Raw genomic sequence first — 18,320 nt, 5'->3', positions numbered from 1 at the left:
GCTTCAATTCTGCTTTGCTCATAGAACACAGCACCTTCTCTGATGTGGGCACACCATGCTGAGTGGTCCTGTGCCAGTGTCTCCCATGTCACAGTATTAATTCTAGAGTTCTTAAGGGAGACTTTGAGTGTCCTTGTACCACTTCTTCTGACCACCATGTGAAAACTTGCCCTGTGTGAGTTCTCCATAAAATAATCTTTTTGGCAAGCATACCTTTGGCATTCAAACAACATGGCCAGCCCATTAGAGTTGTGCTCTCTGTAGTAGAGTTTGAATGCTTGGCACTTTAGTTTGAGAAAGAGCCTCAGTGTCTGGTATCTTACCCTGCTAGATGATCTTCAGAATCTTCCTAAGACAATTCAAATGGAAGCCATTCATTTCCCTGACATAGCACTGGTATACTGTCCAGGTTTCATAGGCATACAATGAGGTAAGGACAATGGCTCTGTAGACTATTTGTGTCCAACCTGTGGTAGAATGTTCCAAGCTTGTATTGATCTGATTGGCCACAGATGGACACACTGTAACTTGAATCTAGCATAGTGATGTCATTTTGGGCCTTTTCAAGAATGAAGGACAACAACCAACCAAGGCCAAATGGAAAAGGAGGTACAAATTGGCCAAAAACGGGAAAGGGGGTACAAAAGTTCACTGAAAAAAACAATTCCTTAAAAATTAGAATTGGGGAAGTAGAAACTAATGACTTTATGATACATCGAGAAAAAAATAAAACAAAGTCAAAAGAATGAAAAATAGGGGGAAAATGTGAAATATCTCACTGGAAAAACAACTGACCTGGAAAATAGATTGAGGAAAGATAATGTAAGAATTGTTGGACTACCTGAAAGCCATGATTGAAAGGGCATAGACATCATATTCCAAGAAATTATCAAGGAAACTACCCCAATATCTTAGATATAGAAGATAAAATAGAAATTGGAAGAATCCACCAATCACCTCTGGAAAGAGATCCCAAAATGAAAACCTCTAGGAATATTATAGCCAAATTTCAGAGCTCCCAAGTCAAGGAGCTAGAAAGAAACAATTCAAATAGGATCACATAAAATTTAGTGGCTTCCACATTAAAAGACTGGAGGGCTTGAAATTGACATTCAGGAAGACAAAGGTGCTAGGATTACAACTGAGAATAACCTACCTACAAAACTGAGTATGCTCCTTCAGGGGGAAAAATGAATATTTAATGAAATAGAGGACTTCCAAGCATTACTGATGAAAAGACCAGAGCTGAATAGAAAATTTGACATTCAAACACAAGACTCAAGAGAAACATAAAAAGGTAAACATGAAAGAAAAATCATAAGAGACTCAATAAAGTTAAGCTGTTTACATTCCTACACTGGAAGATGATATATGTAACTCCTAAGAACTTTATCATGATAGCGCAATTTGGAGTCTACATAGACAAAAGGCAGAGATGTCAGTTAACCATGATGGGATGATTCTCTTTTAAAAAGGGAGGGGTGAAAAAGAGGGATGCACAGTAAGAAAGGGGGAAAGCCGAGGTAGAATGGGGAAATTTTCTTGCAAAAAAAGAGGAGTGCAAAGAAGAATTTTTATAATGAAGAGGAAAATGGGGGAGGGGTAAGCTGGCAATGCTTGAACTTCACTCTCATCGGAATTAGTCCAAAGAGGGAAGAAAAAAATACACACACACACACACAGACACACACACACTCAGATATAAAGATCTATCTTATCCAATAGGGAAATAGGAGGGTAAAGGGATAAGAGATATGGGAAGGGAGTGATAAAAGGGAAGGCAGATTAAGGAAAGCAATGGTCAGAAGCAAAACAGATGTTGGAGGAGGAACAGGATAAAAACAAAGAGAGAAGGATAAACAGAAGAAAATATGATGAAAGGAAATACACAGTTAATCATAACTGAGTATGAATGGGATGAGCCCACCCATAAAACAGAAGCAGATAGCAGAATAGATTGGAAACCAGAATCTAACAATATATTGTTTACAACAGATACACTTGAAACAGAAAGACACACACAGAGTTGAAATAAAAGGCTGAAGTAGAATCTATTATGCTTTACCTGAAGTAAAAAATACAGGGATAGAAATCATGATCTCAGACAAAGAAAAAGCAAAAATAGACCTAATTAAAAGAAATAATCAGGCAAACTACATTTTATTAAAAGCTGACATAGACAATGAAGCAATATCAAAAATTTAAGAGAAAACTTCTCTGATAAAAGTTTCATTTTTCAAATACATAGGGAACTGAGTTAAATTTATAAGAATAAGAACCATTTCCCAATTGACAAATGGTCAAAGGATGTGAATAGACAGTTTTCAAAAGAAGAAATCAAAGCTGTCTATAGTCATGTTTTTTAAAATGCTCCAAATCACTATTGATTAGAGAAAAGCAAATTAAAACAACTCTGATGTACCTCCTCACATCTAGTAGACATGACAAATGCTGGAGGGGATGAGGGAAAATCAGTACACTAATTAACTGTTTGTGGAGTTGTGAACTGGTCCAATTATTCTGGAGAACAATTTGGAACTATGCCCAAAGAGCTATAAAACTGTGCATACCCTTTGACCCAGTAATACCACTACTAGATTTGTAGACCAAAGAGATCAGAGAAAAAGGGAAAGGACTTCTATATACAAAAATATTTATAGCTGCTCTTTTTGTGCTGACCAAGAATTAGAAATTGAAAGAATGTTCATCAATTGAGGAATGGCTGAACAAGTTATAGTATGGGATTGTGAAGGAATATTATTGTGCCATAAGGAATGACGAGGGGGGTGATTTCAGGAAAAACATGGCAATACCTATATGAACTGATGTAAAATGAAGTAAGAAGAACCTAGAGATCACTGTGCACAGTAACAGTGGTGTTATAATGATTATCAACTATGATTGACTTGGCTTCTTTGATCAATACAATGATCCAAGACAATCCCAAAGGACTCATGATGAAAAAATGCTCTCCACCTCCAGAGAGAGAAGTGATGAACTCTGAGTAGAAATTGAAGTATATTTTTCTCACTCGCTTTGTATTTCTTGCTTTTTTGTGTCACAGCCAATATGGAAATATGTTTTACATGATTTCACATGTAGAACTGATATCATTTTGCTTGCCTTCTCAGTGGGTAGGGAAGGAATGAGAGGGAGGGAGAGAGCTTGGAACTCAAAATTTAAAAGAAAATAATGTTGAAAATAGTAATAATTTTTTAAAAAAGGATGCTGAGTTCAAAAAAGTTTGAAGACCACTGCTCTAGTCCAAACTCTCATTCCACACATGAGGAAAGGGAAGGTCACAGAGGTTAAGCTAATAAGTATGAGAGTTAGGATTCAAATCCAAGACTCCCACTTACAAGCCCAGCTGTCCCAATCATGCCCAAGTTCCATCCTCTGCCATTGGAGCAAAAATGGCAATTGTCACCTTATTTGTCACTTCTTATACCATTCACCTTCCCCAAAGTTACAGTAAAACTCCTGGGTAGTCATGGTGCTCCTGTCTCTCTATTCTCCTCAAAACTAAAGTCACTCCCTATTAGAGTCAGGGACCAGTGGCACCCACAGTGGAGGAAAAAATAGAACCAACTGATATATTTCTTGGTTCATTTCCTCTTGGGCCATAGACTGCCCCAGATAACAGGGTTTTGGACAGGAGGTGGGGTTGTGAAGGGAAAAAGGTGGGGGGGAAAGGAGAGACCAACCACAGCCCGTAAGTGAATAGAAGAACGAGAAATGATGACTGGTTACCTGGGTGACAGGGTATGTGGTAAGCCTCTCTACAGGGGTGGGATGGGAAGGGTGATGTCACCAAAGCACCACTTCAAGAGGCCCCTTCAGAGAGGGAGGGTGACTGCAGCCCATGATCAGCAGCACTCCAGGTAAGGCTATGGGGAGACAGAAACCTGATGCACAAGGGTGATGGGATTTGGGAACTGGTCACTGAGGTTTGTGGTGCCCCATTGGAGATCCAGTTCCTTCTGAGAAGGCAAAGTGTCAGATCTGGAGTCAAGAGAGCCAGAGTTAGAATTCCCCTCTGCCTCTTGCTAAGTAGCTGTGGTATCTCCAATAGGTCTCTTCGTTTCCCTGGGCCTCAGATAAAAACATCATTTGTCAAAGGAGGGAATTGTACTGGACAATTTCTCAGGTCCCTTCCGAATCTGGGATCCTCTCACAGTCCCACGTGAGTTCTTGAGCCTGTGATCCTAGGAGTAGTCCCATTGGGGCAACCCAGCAAGGCTCCCAAGGGGCTGAGCCCCAGCTCCCTCTTTAGTGCGACTTTAAGGGCTCAGCCACCACCACCCCTAGCCCGAAACCAATCTCCATCACTTCCGAAAATCCCTTCCTTACCAGCCAGATTCAGGGACCGCAATTCCATCACCAGGGTGAAGGATACCTCTGAATTTAGGCACTAGAGGTCCCCTTTAGAATACAAGAGTTACTGTTACAGTTGTTTTTTGTTACTATAGCAAGGCAGAACTGTATACTGAATAGCCGTATACTGTGTAGCCTTGAAATCAGAAGATCCGGGCTCAAATTCTAGCGACGTTATTAGCCGTCTGCTCTGGAGGAGGAGGGAGAAGGAGGAGGAGAAGGAGGAGGAGGAGGAGGAGCAGTAGCAGCAGTAACAACAGGTGACAGAAGTTGTAGCAGTAGTAGCAGCAGCAGTAGGTAGTAGTAGTAGTAGTAGTAGTAGTAGTGGCGGTAGCAATAGTTGCTAGTGTTTATTTAGTGCTTTAAGGTTTGCAAAGAGCTTTTCCATATGTTTTCTCATCTGATGCTCATAAAACCTCTGGGAAGTAGATACTATTATTATCTTCACTATACAGACGAGGAAACTAAGGCTGAGAGCGGTTAAGTGATTTGTCCAGAGCCAAATGGTTAAGTAAATACCTAAGGCAGAATTTAAACTCAGGTCCTCCTGACTCCAAAACCAGCACTCTATTCATTACCCTATCTAGTTGCCCAGGACAAGAGCCTCCCTTTTTCTATGTATAAAGTGAAAACAATTGTCCTCAGCCTTGAGGGCTGGTGGGAAGGAGAAGATTCTGTAAAATATATCTCAAAGCCTGAAGAAATGGGAGTGATTTGTATTCATTATTTCTAATGGGGACTGACATGGAAGTCACGAGCCCCTTGGCATCCCCAGCAGAGCCCTAAGGGGATGGTTTAAGGACGTATCTGGAGAAAAGGCAGGTTCCCAGTGGGGAGGCAGCTGAGAACACCAGGGCCATCCCACAACATGGAGACTGTGGTGACCCTAAAGGGAGATGAGATATGTACATAGACAACCTGAACTCACCTCATATTCCTGCCCTCCCTGAACTCTGGGATCAAACCAAAGTCTTGTGTTTGGCAGCCAGGGTTCTTCACAATCTGCTCCTGTTTCCCCAGGCTTCTCACACCTTACTCTCCTCCATTTGCACTATGATCCAGCTCCATTTACAGATTTGCTGTTTTAGGAATGTGACCCCCTCCATCTCCCACTTCCCACCCTTTGCAATGGCTGTCCCACTCACCTGGAATGCTCTCCCTCCTTAGCTCTGAATCTTAACTTCCCTTTTGCAGGACCTTCCTCAGTCCCCTGGCTATTAGTGTCTGCTCTCTGACATTACCTTCCACATTCCCTGTATCTATCTCGTACCTATCAGTTACTTGCACATTGTCTTCCCCCATTAGAATGTCAGCTTCATGAGGGCAGGGACGGTGATGTTTTGGCTTTGGTTTGGGGGGGGTGTTTTTCTTGTTGCTGTTGTTTGCCTTTTCTTGTATCCCCAAGTTTAGTACAATTTCTGGCACAAAAATCAGTGCTTAAATTCTTGTTGATCCACTGACTAAACCTCTCAGTGGTCCCAGGCTGTTCTCTAAGACTAGACAGTTAGAGATCATAGAGTTCTCTGAGATTGTATTGTAGGACATTTGCTGATCAGTCTGGAGAGGGGGACTTTGCTTGCCAGGCCAGCAGCAGAGATGATTCCCTTACCAGTCCTTACACTTAGGAAATCATGAGTTCATGATTTCCATGAGTCCCTCACAGGGACTCATCATAAAATATGTTGTATTGTAGTGACCTGTGTTTGAATCTTATTCCCTTGCTAGATTGTAAACTCCTTGAGGACAGGAGATTGTGTCTTAGCTAAACCTTCTTAGGATCATAAGCTTTAGAAATGACAAGGCCCAGCAGTCCATCTGCCTTAAGGGATGGGAGACAGTTGCCCAAATCCATTGGGCTGAGTCCCCAATGCCGACAGTTCTGTGAGCTATGAGAATGGGGAGAGGAGGGGGTATGAGCAGAGCAAGGACCAAAGGACTGACTTGAAAATGTCATGTATATACATGGGCATAGTGGCAGTCTCCAGTTTCAGACTTTTGTACCCCAGGCAATCACAAAGTAACAAGATCATGATGATGATGTCCATCATCATCATCATCATCATTGCTGGCATCTAGAGTTTTTACATCCCTTTCATTTCCAAATATACCCCTCCCCCAACCCCCTACCCAAGGAACCATCCCCTGTAACAAATAATAAAAAATAAAGAAGGGACAAAAGGCAGTTCAGTCAAACCATTCAATGCATCCTCAGCCAAATCTGGCAGTGGAAGCAACATGCTGTACCTATAATGTCCCTCCTCTGTAAAGAAAGGAGGGAGATAGACTTTCTCATCTGTTCTTTGGAGCCAGTCTCTGTCATGACAATCCCAAAGCATTCCATTGATAAGACTTCTGTTTAAACAAATATACCAGGTGTTCTCACTGATGCGGGTGCTACCTGGAGGGTGTGCTGGAGCCAGCTCAAATCAGCCGCTCTCCAGAGCCGATTGTTAAATTTTCAGAGTGAGCCTTTATATCTTGGAAATCGACAAACACTACATGGTTTGTTTTATTGATTGTCCAGATTTAAGAAAGTGACCAAGAAAATGTTAACAATGTGAATGTGCCCTGTGAATACTTTTTTTTTTGGTCCAGAGAGCTGATTGGTAAACATTTACCAGTACATACCTGATGCTATCCCCCAGTGAGACAGACCCTAAATTGTCCATAGACTTTTATTCTGAGCTTCTCTGGTCCATGCTCTCCCATGAATTCTCCACAGGAGCCCCATCCAACACACTAGGGGAAGTTCTCAGTTCTCTTGGTATTTCAGATATCAGCAAGGTACATGAGCTATCCATTTTTACTCCTCACTCTTATCAGTAGTAATTGGGGCTCCCATTTTTGTAGCATTCCAGGGGCATCTCAGTTGCACAGTGGATGGATCCCTAGAGTCAGGGATACCTGAGTTCAACTCTAGCCTCAGATACTTACTAGCTTTGAAACCCTGGGAAAGCCACTGAAACCTGGTTACCTCAGTTTCCTCATCTGTAAAATAAGCTGGAAAAGGAAATGACAAACCATCCTTGCCAAGAAAAGCCCAAATGGGGTCACAAAGAGTCAGACACAACCAAAAGATGACTGAACAACAAAAAAAAATTTCACAAAGCACCTTCCTTACCCAGTGAGGTAGGCAGTCCCAGATTAAAGTGTATTAGGGAAATATCTGGCAAAATCAATAAAACATAGATAATGTTAATGTGTAGTTTTCCAAGCCAATACACAGCCCGCAGAAGTCCTTACGCATGGCTTGGTAGCCCCCAGCTCCTATTTGAATCAGACACCAGTGACTTAGAGGTATAGAAGCTGTCCCCACCCTTGTCCAGCTCTATTACCAGCTACAAAGTTACTTTTGTTCATTTCCTAATATCAAATCTACCCTCAAAAGATACCTATCAAGGAGGACTAGCTGTATGGTCTAGGAGAGAACACTCAACTGACTGTAAAGGTTCTAATGTGAGTGTTTAAAAAAAGAGAGTCTCCTTACTTCATGTTGTTGTTCAGTCGTTTATCAGTCACGTCTGACTCTCTGTGATCTCATTTGGGGTTTTCTCAGCGAAGATACTGGAGCGGTTTGCCATTTCCTTCTCCAGTTCATTTTTCAGATGAGGAAACTGAGGCAAACAAGGTTACATAACTTGGCCAGGGTCACACAGCCAAGAAGATTTGAACTCAGGAAGACGAGTCTTGATGACTCCAGGCCTAGTGCTCTAGGCACTGTGACACCCCCAGCGGCCCTGCAGCCTTCCTTCATGCCCAGATCTCATTCTTGGAGGCTGTTTGGTGTGGGAGAAAGACCACTGGAAGTCAGAAAATCTGTATTCTGATTCTAACTCATTTTCCTACTTCTTTGCCTGAACTGATGTTCTCAGGTGCTTGTAGCTCTGACATGCTGCAGCCTGTCTGCTAATTTCCCTCTCCCTCTGAAATTCTAGGTTCTCAGGAACCTCCCAGAATTGGTGTTTTATGCTCCATGATCTAGAACCATCTCATCTTTGGCATTCCGTATTCTTAAAAGTTCCTCCCAGCTCTGACACTCTATGTTCTAGAGTCCTGCCCATCTCTAAAATTCCATGTTCTAAAGGCCTTCCAGACTCTGGTTTTCTATTTTAAGGTCCCTCCTCTCTGTGACTTTCTAAGCTCAATATTCTACAGAAACTTCTAGCCTTAACATTCTTTTTCTATGTCCTAATATCTCTCTCAGCTAGGATGTTCTAAATGATGTCGAATTGTCGTGTTCCTACTGCAGGTTCTTATCCCACAGACCAAAGAATTCTCCCCTCCAGACGGCCTCTGGCGATGAGCTAGCTGTCCTCAGACAGCAGACACAGAGTCCTGCTTCCACACCACGGGGGCTCCGAGCTTCTTCATAATCTCCTTCCTCTCTCTGCAAACAAGATGACCTGGTCCTCCTCCTCTCCCTCCTTCCTCATCCTCCTCCTCTTTTACGTGTTCATCCTCCTCCAGCTGCCCTGGGTCACACTGGCCCCCTGTAGGACTGCCACCCGTGCTGAATGCCGCCACCAGCAGGCATTTGTGCCAGGCTGGGAACTGGCTGGGGAGGGTGTGGATGTCACCACCCTTCGCCGAACAGGCTACTTCCCCGTGAATGGCCACAGATTTGAACGTCCCGATGGCACCTGTACCCTGTGCCAAAATGATATGCAAGACGGACAGCTCCAGCGCCTTCCCTTGGCCATCACAGACTGGCACAGCCAGAGTGCTAGCTGTGAGCGAAGTGTAGCCAAGACCGAGGCCACCTCCGTCATACAAGTGGCCGCCGAGGCTGCCAAGAGGATCCAGAATGACTGGAAGGTGGGTCTGGAAGTCGAGCCAAAGCCTAACATCAAGAGCCAAATAGCCATAGCTGCATCCCACTCGGAGGCAGCCCAGTTTGCAGCTGCAAAGACCCACGAGGATGAGTACAGTTTTACCATGGACTCGGTGCAATGTCGTTACTACAGGTAGGGGGAGAGGGGAAGGGGTGGGCTGCTCAGGGGACAGGCCGCAGGATAGAAGGAATAAAGACCACTGAGTATAGACGATGGAGTGTCATCAGAATGAGAGCTAATGACTGCCACTTACACAGATAGCCCTTGGTCGTTTGCAAAGAGGATAGAAGGAAAGAAAGAAGGAAGAAAGGAATGAGAGAAGGGAGGGAAGGAAGGAAGGAAGGAAGGAAGGAAGGAAGGAAGGAAGGAAAAGAATAAGGGAAGGAAAGAAGGAAGGAAGGAAGGAGGGAAGGAAGGAAGGAAGGAAGGAAGAAAAGAAAAAATGAGAGAATAAGGGAGGGAGGGAAGGAAGGAGGGAAGGAAGGAAGGAAGGAAGAAAAGAAAAAATGAGAGAATAAGGGAGGGAAGGAAGGAAGGCAGGAAATAAGGAAGGAAGGAGGGAAAGAAGGAAGGAAGGAGGGAAAGAAGGGTGGAAAGAAGGAAGGAAGGGAGGAAGGAAAGAAGGAAGGAAGGAAGGAAGGAAGGAAGGAAGGAAGGAAGGAAGGACAGAAAGTGGAGCCAGAGTGGGGCAGAAGGACACAAGTTTACAAGTTTTCTGGAAGCAATAACTGAGTTGATTTGCTTATGTTTCCAGAACTAGAAGGGGGATGGGAGTGGGGGGAATCCAACAAGCAGCAGGAGCGGGCACCAGGGGCCATGATATGGCAGCGAATGAAGGAAACCATTCATTGGCACCTTCAGGGCCCAAGGCAGGAGTTCCAGGCAAGAAGATTATTTCATCTAGTCCTCATAACAACCCTGGGAAGTAAGTGCTATTATTAAGCTCATTTTACAAAGATGGGAACCGAAAATGAAAGGAGTGAATTGACTTTCCAGGGCCACACAGTGAGAAAACATCTGAGACAAGATTCAAGCTTGGGTCTTCCTGACTCCAATGCAGAGCTCTATCTACTCTACTACCTGATATGAGCAGGGACTCAGTGTCAGCTAAGGAGCAGAAGCAAGTGATAATGATAAGAGTCAAAATCAAGGAGGGAGTGGGGTACAATGGCTTGGGAATTAGAGTGTCACTAAGTGACCTTGGACAAGTCATTTAACCTCAGTTAAGCCCTCAGTTTCATCATCTGTAAAAATGAGTTGTTCTCTGAGCTCCTTTCCAGTTTGAAATCTATGATCCCATGAAATCCCCGGGATGATAGAGAGCTACTGGTACTTATCCATCCTGGACCATAGAGACACAGAAGAGTGACAATGGTCAGATCTTCAGTTCAGGAAAATCACTTTGGTGGCCATGTAGAGGAAGGATTGGGAGAGAAATGAGTTAGGGAGACCAATTAGTCTAGTCATGACATGATAGGGATTGGAATTAAAGCCACAGACGTGTGAGTGGAGAGAAGGATCCAATACAAGAGAGGTCATAGGGGCAGAGCTGACAAGACTTGGCAACCATTTGGATACATGGGGTGAGGGAGAGTAAAGAATGGAGTTTGGCAAAGAGGTTGTAAAGCTGGGTGATTGAAAGGACGATGGTGGTGGTGGTGGTGGTGAGGATGGTAATGATGGTTTTCTTTCCACACACAGATTTCACCTGGTAGAGAAACCCCCACTGAATCAAGAGTTCCTTCAGGCTGTCAGGGCTCTGCCCCACAAATTCAATGCCTCCACTAGCGCTGACTACCATCGGTTCATCGCCAATTATGGCACCCACTTTCTCAAGTCCGTGGAGCTGGGGGGCCGGGTCACAGATATCACTGCCCTTCGAACGTGCAAGTTGGCTCTGAATGGGCTCAGAGCCAATGAGGTAAGCATCTGCCTTGCCGTGGAGGCAGCCGTGACTGTGGGTAAGGCTGTTGCCTCGTCAGATATCAAGAAGTGTGAGGAAGAAAAGAAGGACCACAACATCCAGGGCTCCTTCCATACTACCTACAGAGAGCGCAAAGTAGAGGTCGAGGGAGGAAAACTGAAGGATGGCTCATCTGATCTGCTCTTCGCAGATCAGGATGGGAAAGAGAAATTCTCAGAATGGATGGACACACTCCCCAGTAAGCCCGGACTGTTGGCCTATAGCCTGGAACCCCTGCACTTCTTACTGGGGTATAAGAATCCCTGGAGGGAGGAGTTAAGAAAAGCTGTGAGCCATTATGTGAACAGCAGAGCCCGGTGGCAGGACTGCAGCAAGCCGTGCCCTCCAGGGAAGAAGAAAAACCCCAGAGACCCATGTCATTGTGTGTGCCAGGCATCAGCCTTCACCAATGGTGACTGCTGCCCCAGGGAGAGGGGGCTGGCCCATGTGGAGGTGACCAACATCCGTGCCAAGCACCTGTGGGGAGATCACTTCACAGAGACTGATGCCTACATCAAGGCATTCTTTGACAACAAGGAGCTGAGGACGCCCGTGGTGTGGAACAGCAACAATCCCATGTGGCACACAAAGCTGGACTTTGGGACCGTGCAGCTGATGACCGGGGGCCCCTTAAGGATGCAGGTGTGGGATAAAGACCACGGCTGGGATGACGACCTTCTGGGTTCTTGTGACAAAATGCCAGAGGCAGGGGAAAGGTGGGAGCACTGCCACTTCAGTCATGGCTTCCTAACGTTCCATTACAAAGTAACGTGCACCCCCCATCTCCAGGGGATCACATGTGAGGAGTATGCCCCTCGTGGAGCCCTTGGGGAGCCGGCGGGAAACCGGAGTGGAGCCGTGTGGTAAAATTCCAAGAAGAGGGGCAAATGGCAGGAAGCAGGTTGTTTTCAAGCCTTAATAGACTTAAAGGGCTGTGTGATACAATGGGAGAAGCAGTGAATGTGGAGTGGGAGAAGCAGTGAATGTGGAGTGAGAGGAGACCTGCGTTCAAAGTTCACCTCTTTTCCCTAGCACCCGAGTTACTTTGAACAAATTACTTGACCTCTCTGCGCCCCAGTTTCCGCATTTTTAAAATGAGTGCGTTGGACCAGATGACTTCTAAGGTCCTATCTAGACTTACATTCAGCATTCTGCTTATTTAATAATCATAATCATCTCCTTTAACACAAAACTACCCTCCAATGCAGCCTCATCCAAACCTGATACTGGTAGAATAGTGATGGAGCTCTTCCTTTGAAAGAGCCGCAAAATAGATTCTAGTGGAAGGGATAATCCCTATTGGAAGTGGCTGCCATCCAGACCAAGGGGGGATCCTGTGCTGAGCCCAGGACCATGCACATTTGGGTTAGAAAATCGGATGGATATCAAACGCTTATTTAGAGCCTTGCCTAGGAAGTTTTGTGCCCAGAGAAAGCAGCAAAAAGCATGACCTCATTTAACTGGGGGAAGAGGGGCACTGCATACCCATGGAGCAGAATGGGGAGTGGGGGAGGATGGGACTCACCCCAGCCCACTGTCTGGTGGCTTCCTATTTCAGTGAGTTATTCTTGCTGGCTGGCTACTAAGCACCATTGCTTTTATGGCTAAAGGACTCCACGCACTTTCAGCATTCTCTAGATTTGCTGCCTTTGGCAAATACTCCCGTTCTAGCTAATACCTATTTGACTCACTACTTTCTTGGCCATGGACAACTAATTAGCCACTCCACTGAATAAGTTTCTCAAGGACAGGGACTATTTTATTTTTGTTTCTGTGTACCCACACCTAAACCAATGCCCGGCACATAGTAGGTGCTTAAAAATGCTTTTTGATCTATTGATTGACTTGCCGGAACACACTCAAACAACAGCATTGTCATGGTTTGTCGTCTGTCTTCAAGAGACATGGGGTGGGGGGCGGGAGGGTAGAGCCAAGATGGAGGAGTGAAAGCAGGGACTTTCTTGAGGTCTCCTGCAAATCCCTCCAAGAGATATTCAGTTCAATCAACATTTTTTTCAGTAGCTTCTATGTGCACCCAAATAGGGCGTGCTCTAAAGGAACTCAATGGCATTGAGAGGTCATATATGCCATCCCCCTGCCTCCATACCTAAACCATCTCAAGTGATTCAATATCAGAGATAACCAAGCACCAGAAATGGCCTGCTAGATCATCTAATCCAAGGCATTCCAGATGAAGAAAGCCCTCTACAACATTCCTGAAAATTGGGCATTCAACCTTTGCTTAAAGACCTCCAATGAGACAATCATGAGAATCTAACTGCTTATATCCAAATATGGGGAGATGATCCCTTCAAAACTCTATCATCATGAGGGGTCCTAGAGGGAGTCCAGTTAGACAGAAAGACCAGGAATGGTTCTGCTGTGCCTCAATAAACTTAAAAGAGGAATGTAAAGGGAGGGAAAGGGAAAAGCAGGTTAGGGAAAATTATCTTCCATAATCAAGACTGAGAAAGTGGAAGTCTATGCAAACAAGATGGGGGAGAGGCTGACACTTTGAATCTCACTGTCATCTGAACTGACCAAAGGAGAAAAGATTGATATGTTTTCCTTATGTTAAACCATCCTTGCATTCCTGGTATTAATCCCACTTGGTCCCCATGTATGACTTTATGCTATATTGTTGTAGTCCCCTGATTAGTATTTTATTTAGAATTTTTGCATCCATATTTATTAATGAAATTGGTCTATAATTTTCTTTCTCTCTTTTTGCTCTTTCTGGTTTGGGTATCAGCACCATATCTGTTTCACAAAAAAGAGTTAGATAGGACTTCTTCTTTGCCTATTATTCCAAATAATTTAATGCTGTAATTAGTTGATTTTTAAATGTTTGGGAGAATTCACTTGCAAATCCATCTGGTCCAGATGTCTTTTTCTTAGAAAGCTCGTTTATGGCCTGTTCAATTTCTTTTTCTAAAATAGACTCATTTAGATATTCCATTTCCTCTTCTGTCAATCCGGGCATTTATATTTTTTTGTAAATATTCTTCCATTTCACTTAAATTGTTACATTTATTACCACGTATTTGGGCAAAATAACTCCTAATAATTGCTTTGATTTCATCTTCCTTAGCAATATAGTCACCCTTTTAATTTTTGATGCTAGAAATTTGATTTTCTTCTCTTTCTTGAAATTATATTAACCAGTGGCTTATTAATTTTTTTCATAAGACCAACTTCTAGTTTTATGTATTAATTTAATGATTTTTGTATATTCAATTTTATTAATCTCACCTTTAATTTTTAGGATTTCAAATTTGGTGTTTAATTGGGGGTTTTTAATTTGGTCTTTTTCTAGTTCTTTTTAATTGCATATTCATTGGTCTGCTCTTTCTCTATTTTACTGATGCATTTAGAGATACAAATTTTCTTCTGATTACTGCTTTTTCTGCATCCCAGAAGTTCTGACATATTGTTTCACTATTATCACTCTCTTTAATAATATTATTTATTGTTTCTATGACTTGTTCTTTAACCCGCTCATTCTTTTTTATATAGATATTTGGGGTTTTAATTTAGCTATTTATTTTCAGTTTACAACATTCAGTTCCACAAGCTTTTGAATTTTAAATTTTCTCACCTTTCCTCACCCCCTCCCCAAGATGGCACGCAATCAGATGTAGGTTCTACATATACATTCACAATAAACATATTTTCACTTTAGTCATGTTGTAAAGAAACCCACTCATTCTTTAAGATTAAGTTATTTAGTCTCCAATTAATTTTTAATCTGTTTTCATGGTCCCTTATCAACTATAATTTTATTGCATTATCATCTGAAAAGGACACATTTAGTATTTCTCCTTTTCTGCATTTAACTATAAAGTTTTTGTGCTCTAATATATGATCAATTTTTGTAAGGTACCATATACCACTGAAAAAAAGGTGGATTCCTTTCTGTTCCCATTCAATTCTCTCCAGAGATCTATTGTCTCTAGCTTATCTAAGATTCTATTCATCTCCTGGACTTCTTTCTTACTTTTTTTGTTAGATATATCTAGTCCTGAGAGGGGAAGGTTAAAGTCCCCCACTGTTATAGTTTTGCTATCTATTTCCATTCGTAATTCATTTAGCCTTTCCTCAAAAAATTTAGATGCTATAGCATTTGGTGCTTACAGGTTTAGTATTAATATTACTTCATTATCTATAGCGCTTTTTATCATAATGTAGTTTCCCCGTTTATCTCTTTTAATTAAATCTATTTTAGCTTTAATTTTGTCTGAAATCATGATTACTAGCCCTGCTTTTTTTGCATCAGCTGAAGCATAATAAATTCTACTCCAGCCCTTTGTGCAACTCTCATTTTTAAATGTGTTTCTTGTAAACAACATATTGTCAGATTCTGGTTTTTAATCCGTTCTGCTATCCATTTCCATTTTATGAGTGAGTTCACTCCACTCACATTCAAAGTTATAATTACTAGTTGTGCATTTCCTTCCTATTTTCCATCACTATTTATCTTTCTCTCCCTCTCTTTTTACCCTGTCCCTCCTCAAACATCTAATTGACTTCTAATCACCGCCTCCCTAATCTACACCCCTTCCTAGAATCTCTCCCTTATCCTTTCTTCCTTTAATTCACAATTTGAGTGTCCTCTCCTCCTTGAGTCCTTGTCTGATTCCTCCAGTTGTTAGTACCTTTGAGGTACCTCTCAGAAGGCTAGGTTAGTGTTAGATTTGGAGTCAGGAAGACGAGTCCAAATCCTGCCTCATTCACTTGCTGGCTGATATTAATGGAAGTCCCCATGAGTATTCAGTCTTCTGCAAACCTCTTTTGCCATTCAAGGTATTTCTAATTCAACAAATGTCTCCAATTTCTCTCCTTCTCAAAGAATGTCAAGTTGGTACGACTGCTTTCCCTCTTTCCTTTTCTATAGGTGGGAAGTGAATCAGTTGGTTTATGCTGCATTGAGACCCGTCATTCCTAAAAGTGGCCTTGGAACAGAGCCAGAAGAGGGACTTCCATGGAGTCCCACACCTGGCAAGGCCAGTGCCTTTTGGGTTCTAAGAAGCTGGTCAAGGTCAAAGGGGAACCTCTTCGACTGAGGCTGCTCAGTGCTGAGAGGACTTAGTGGGACATGATTGCTGACATCAAGTTCAGAAGAAACTATTATGTGGAAAAGAGAGTGGACTTGCTCCCCTTGACTCTAAAGAAGAGAATGGGAATCATTCATTCATTCATTCAATGAGCATTTATGACACTGTGGGAGGGGCCATAGAGACCATGAAAAAAATAAACAGCTCAGGACCTCAAAGAGCCCCCTCCTTGAGAAACACCTGTACATAGATAAGTCAAACACCTCCTTCTCTCCTGAAGTGCTTCAGCCCAGTGTTCCCATCCCCAAGGTCTGAATTAAAGGATCACAATTGTTCCCTAAAGCTTTCCTCTGATTTCTCATCATGCCAAGTTGGCGATTGTGGGTTGGTGAAGGCTCTGACAGCAGAACACAAACTACGTCAGGTCCTGCCAACCTAAAAAGACTTCAGATACATGCTTATCAGTGCATCCAGGGAAGGGAGAAGGGGGAATCTGATTGTGTCACACAAAGATAAACTTGAGGGTAGAAAGGCTGATCCCCAAAAGACAGGGTCCCAGAGGATGATCTGATTCTGGTCGTGGAAACGTTTCCTAAGGCATGCAGGGGATAGCGAGGCAGTGCCCAGCTCAGTGAAAAAAAAATGGATCCTGGCATTATTAAAGTAACACCTAGAAGTATAGAGAAGCAGTGGGGCCTAGCAGGCAGAAGGCTGGACCTAGGTTCAAATACGTCCCCATATTAGCTGTGTAACCCCGGTATCTTCCAGGTGCCCCCCAGCAAAGAGGACTCAGTTACAGGCAAGTTTCTAGCCTGTATCTCTCGAGTTAGTTCTAGATCCCCACATCCTCTGAAATCACAGATCCAGGACAAAGAAGTGGAAATAACAACTATCATCCCTACAGTGATTACTACAGATTTACAGGTGAGGAAACTGAGTCTCAGATAGGAGAAGAGACTTGCCCAGGGTCACACAGCTAGTAAATATCAGTCCAGGAACTACAACCCAGGGCTCTTAATTCTAAATCCATCATCCCCTGTCACGAGCTCCAGACAGTTTCTTTAAGAACACAATAAAAATGTACACACATACATACATGACCACACACACTTGCCCCTCCCCATTCCATTCAGAGTGGTTTCTTTCAAAGCTCCTGGGTGGTGGTGGCTGCTGGGCTCTGGTCTGACTTCTTCCGGAACTTCCTCTCTCATCAGACGGCCCAGTGAGACTCAGGGCCCTCGTGGGGCTCCCACAAGCTCCTTCTATTGAGGTTAGCCCAGATGATCACTGTGGTGTCTTTGAAGCTCTTAAAGCAAGTGGTTCCCTGTCTTATACATCTGAGAGTCTGTGGCCACAACAACAAACCATTGGCCTCCCTGCCTCTGATCTCTCCCCTTTCCAATCCATCCTCCGCTAAGACACCAAATTCATATTCCTAAAATGGAGGTCTGCCACCTCTTCCCTGCTCAAGAAGCTCCAGGGGCTCCCTCTTGCTTCCCCAAAATATCAGTTCCTCTGTTTGTTATTTAAAGTCCTTCCTAGTCTTGCACCCACCAACCCTTCTGGCTTACTGCACATTGTGCTCCTTTGCACACTCCAGATTCCATCCCTTTCTGCTACTTCTTGCACATACAGACTGTCTATGCACTCTAGGAATACATTCATTCCATCCTCACCTCCAGCTCTTAGAATCCCTAGTTTCTTTGGCACTCTAAAGCCCATGATTCCATGACCCACCATTTGATTGGGTTAAAACCCCTCCCCCAAATGTTCCCCCCCCCATCTCATAGGAGTTAGTACCTGGAGGGGCCTCAGAACATCAAAGGCCAGAGTCAGGATGGACCTCAGAGGTCATTTCATCAAATTCTCTCATTTTACCAAGGAGGAGAGAAGCGATTTCTCACTTCTCCCTTCGAATATTAACTGACTGCAAGCTTTGCCTTTCTGGAAGCAAACGCTCTGGTTCCCCCAATTGCCCCAGGTTGTGGGTGAAAGATCCCGGGTGATCGGCTCCAGAGACCAAAGTCTGCCTATCTGCCAGTCCTCATAGCCCTGAGCCGAGTCCACTAAGGACCTAAGCTATGGTTGGGGAAGGGG

The 18,320-nt window shown here is 43.5% G+C and overlaps 1 protein-coding gene across 1 annotated transcript; it reads left to right on the top strand.

Moving 5' to 3' along the window:
• Positions 1 to 8,772: 8,772 nt before the first annotated feature.
• On the top strand, positions 8,773 to 16,141 carry PRF1 (perforin 1). Its single transcript, XM_036769528.1, has 3 exons — positions 8,773 to 9,338; positions 10,908 to 12,070; positions 16,064 to 16,141. The coding sequence occupies exons 1-2, from the start codon at positions 8,773 to 8,775 to the stop codon at positions 12,034 to 12,036; spliced, it is 1,695 nt and encodes a 564-aa protein (XP_036625423.1). The 3' UTR covers positions 12,037 to 12,070; positions 16,064 to 16,141.
• The last annotated feature ends 2,179 nt before the right edge of the window (positions 16,142 to 18,320 follow it).

Source organism: Trichosurus vulpecula, chromosome 8 (genome assembly GCF_011100635.1).
Source record: "Trichosurus vulpecula isolate mTriVul1 chromosome 8, mTriVul1.pri, whole genome shotgun sequence".
NCBI lineage: Eukaryota > Metazoa > Chordata > Mammalia > Diprotodontia > Phalangeridae > Trichosurus > Trichosurus vulpecula.
The sequence above is the reverse complement of the archived record's forward strand: the minus strand, read 5'-3'. Positions and strand labels throughout refer to the sequence as shown.

Bases quoted from the DNA above. Each gene is read 5' to 3' on its own strand.
- PRF1 (XM_036769528.1), top strand. From the start codon at position 8,773: ATGACCTGGTCCTCCTCCTCTCCCTCCTTCCTCATCCTCCTCCTCTTT. The intron at 9,339-10,907 runs GTAGGGGGAGAG...TTCCACACACAG, and splicing joins GTGCAATGTCGTTACTACAG to ATTTCACCTGGTAGAGAAAC.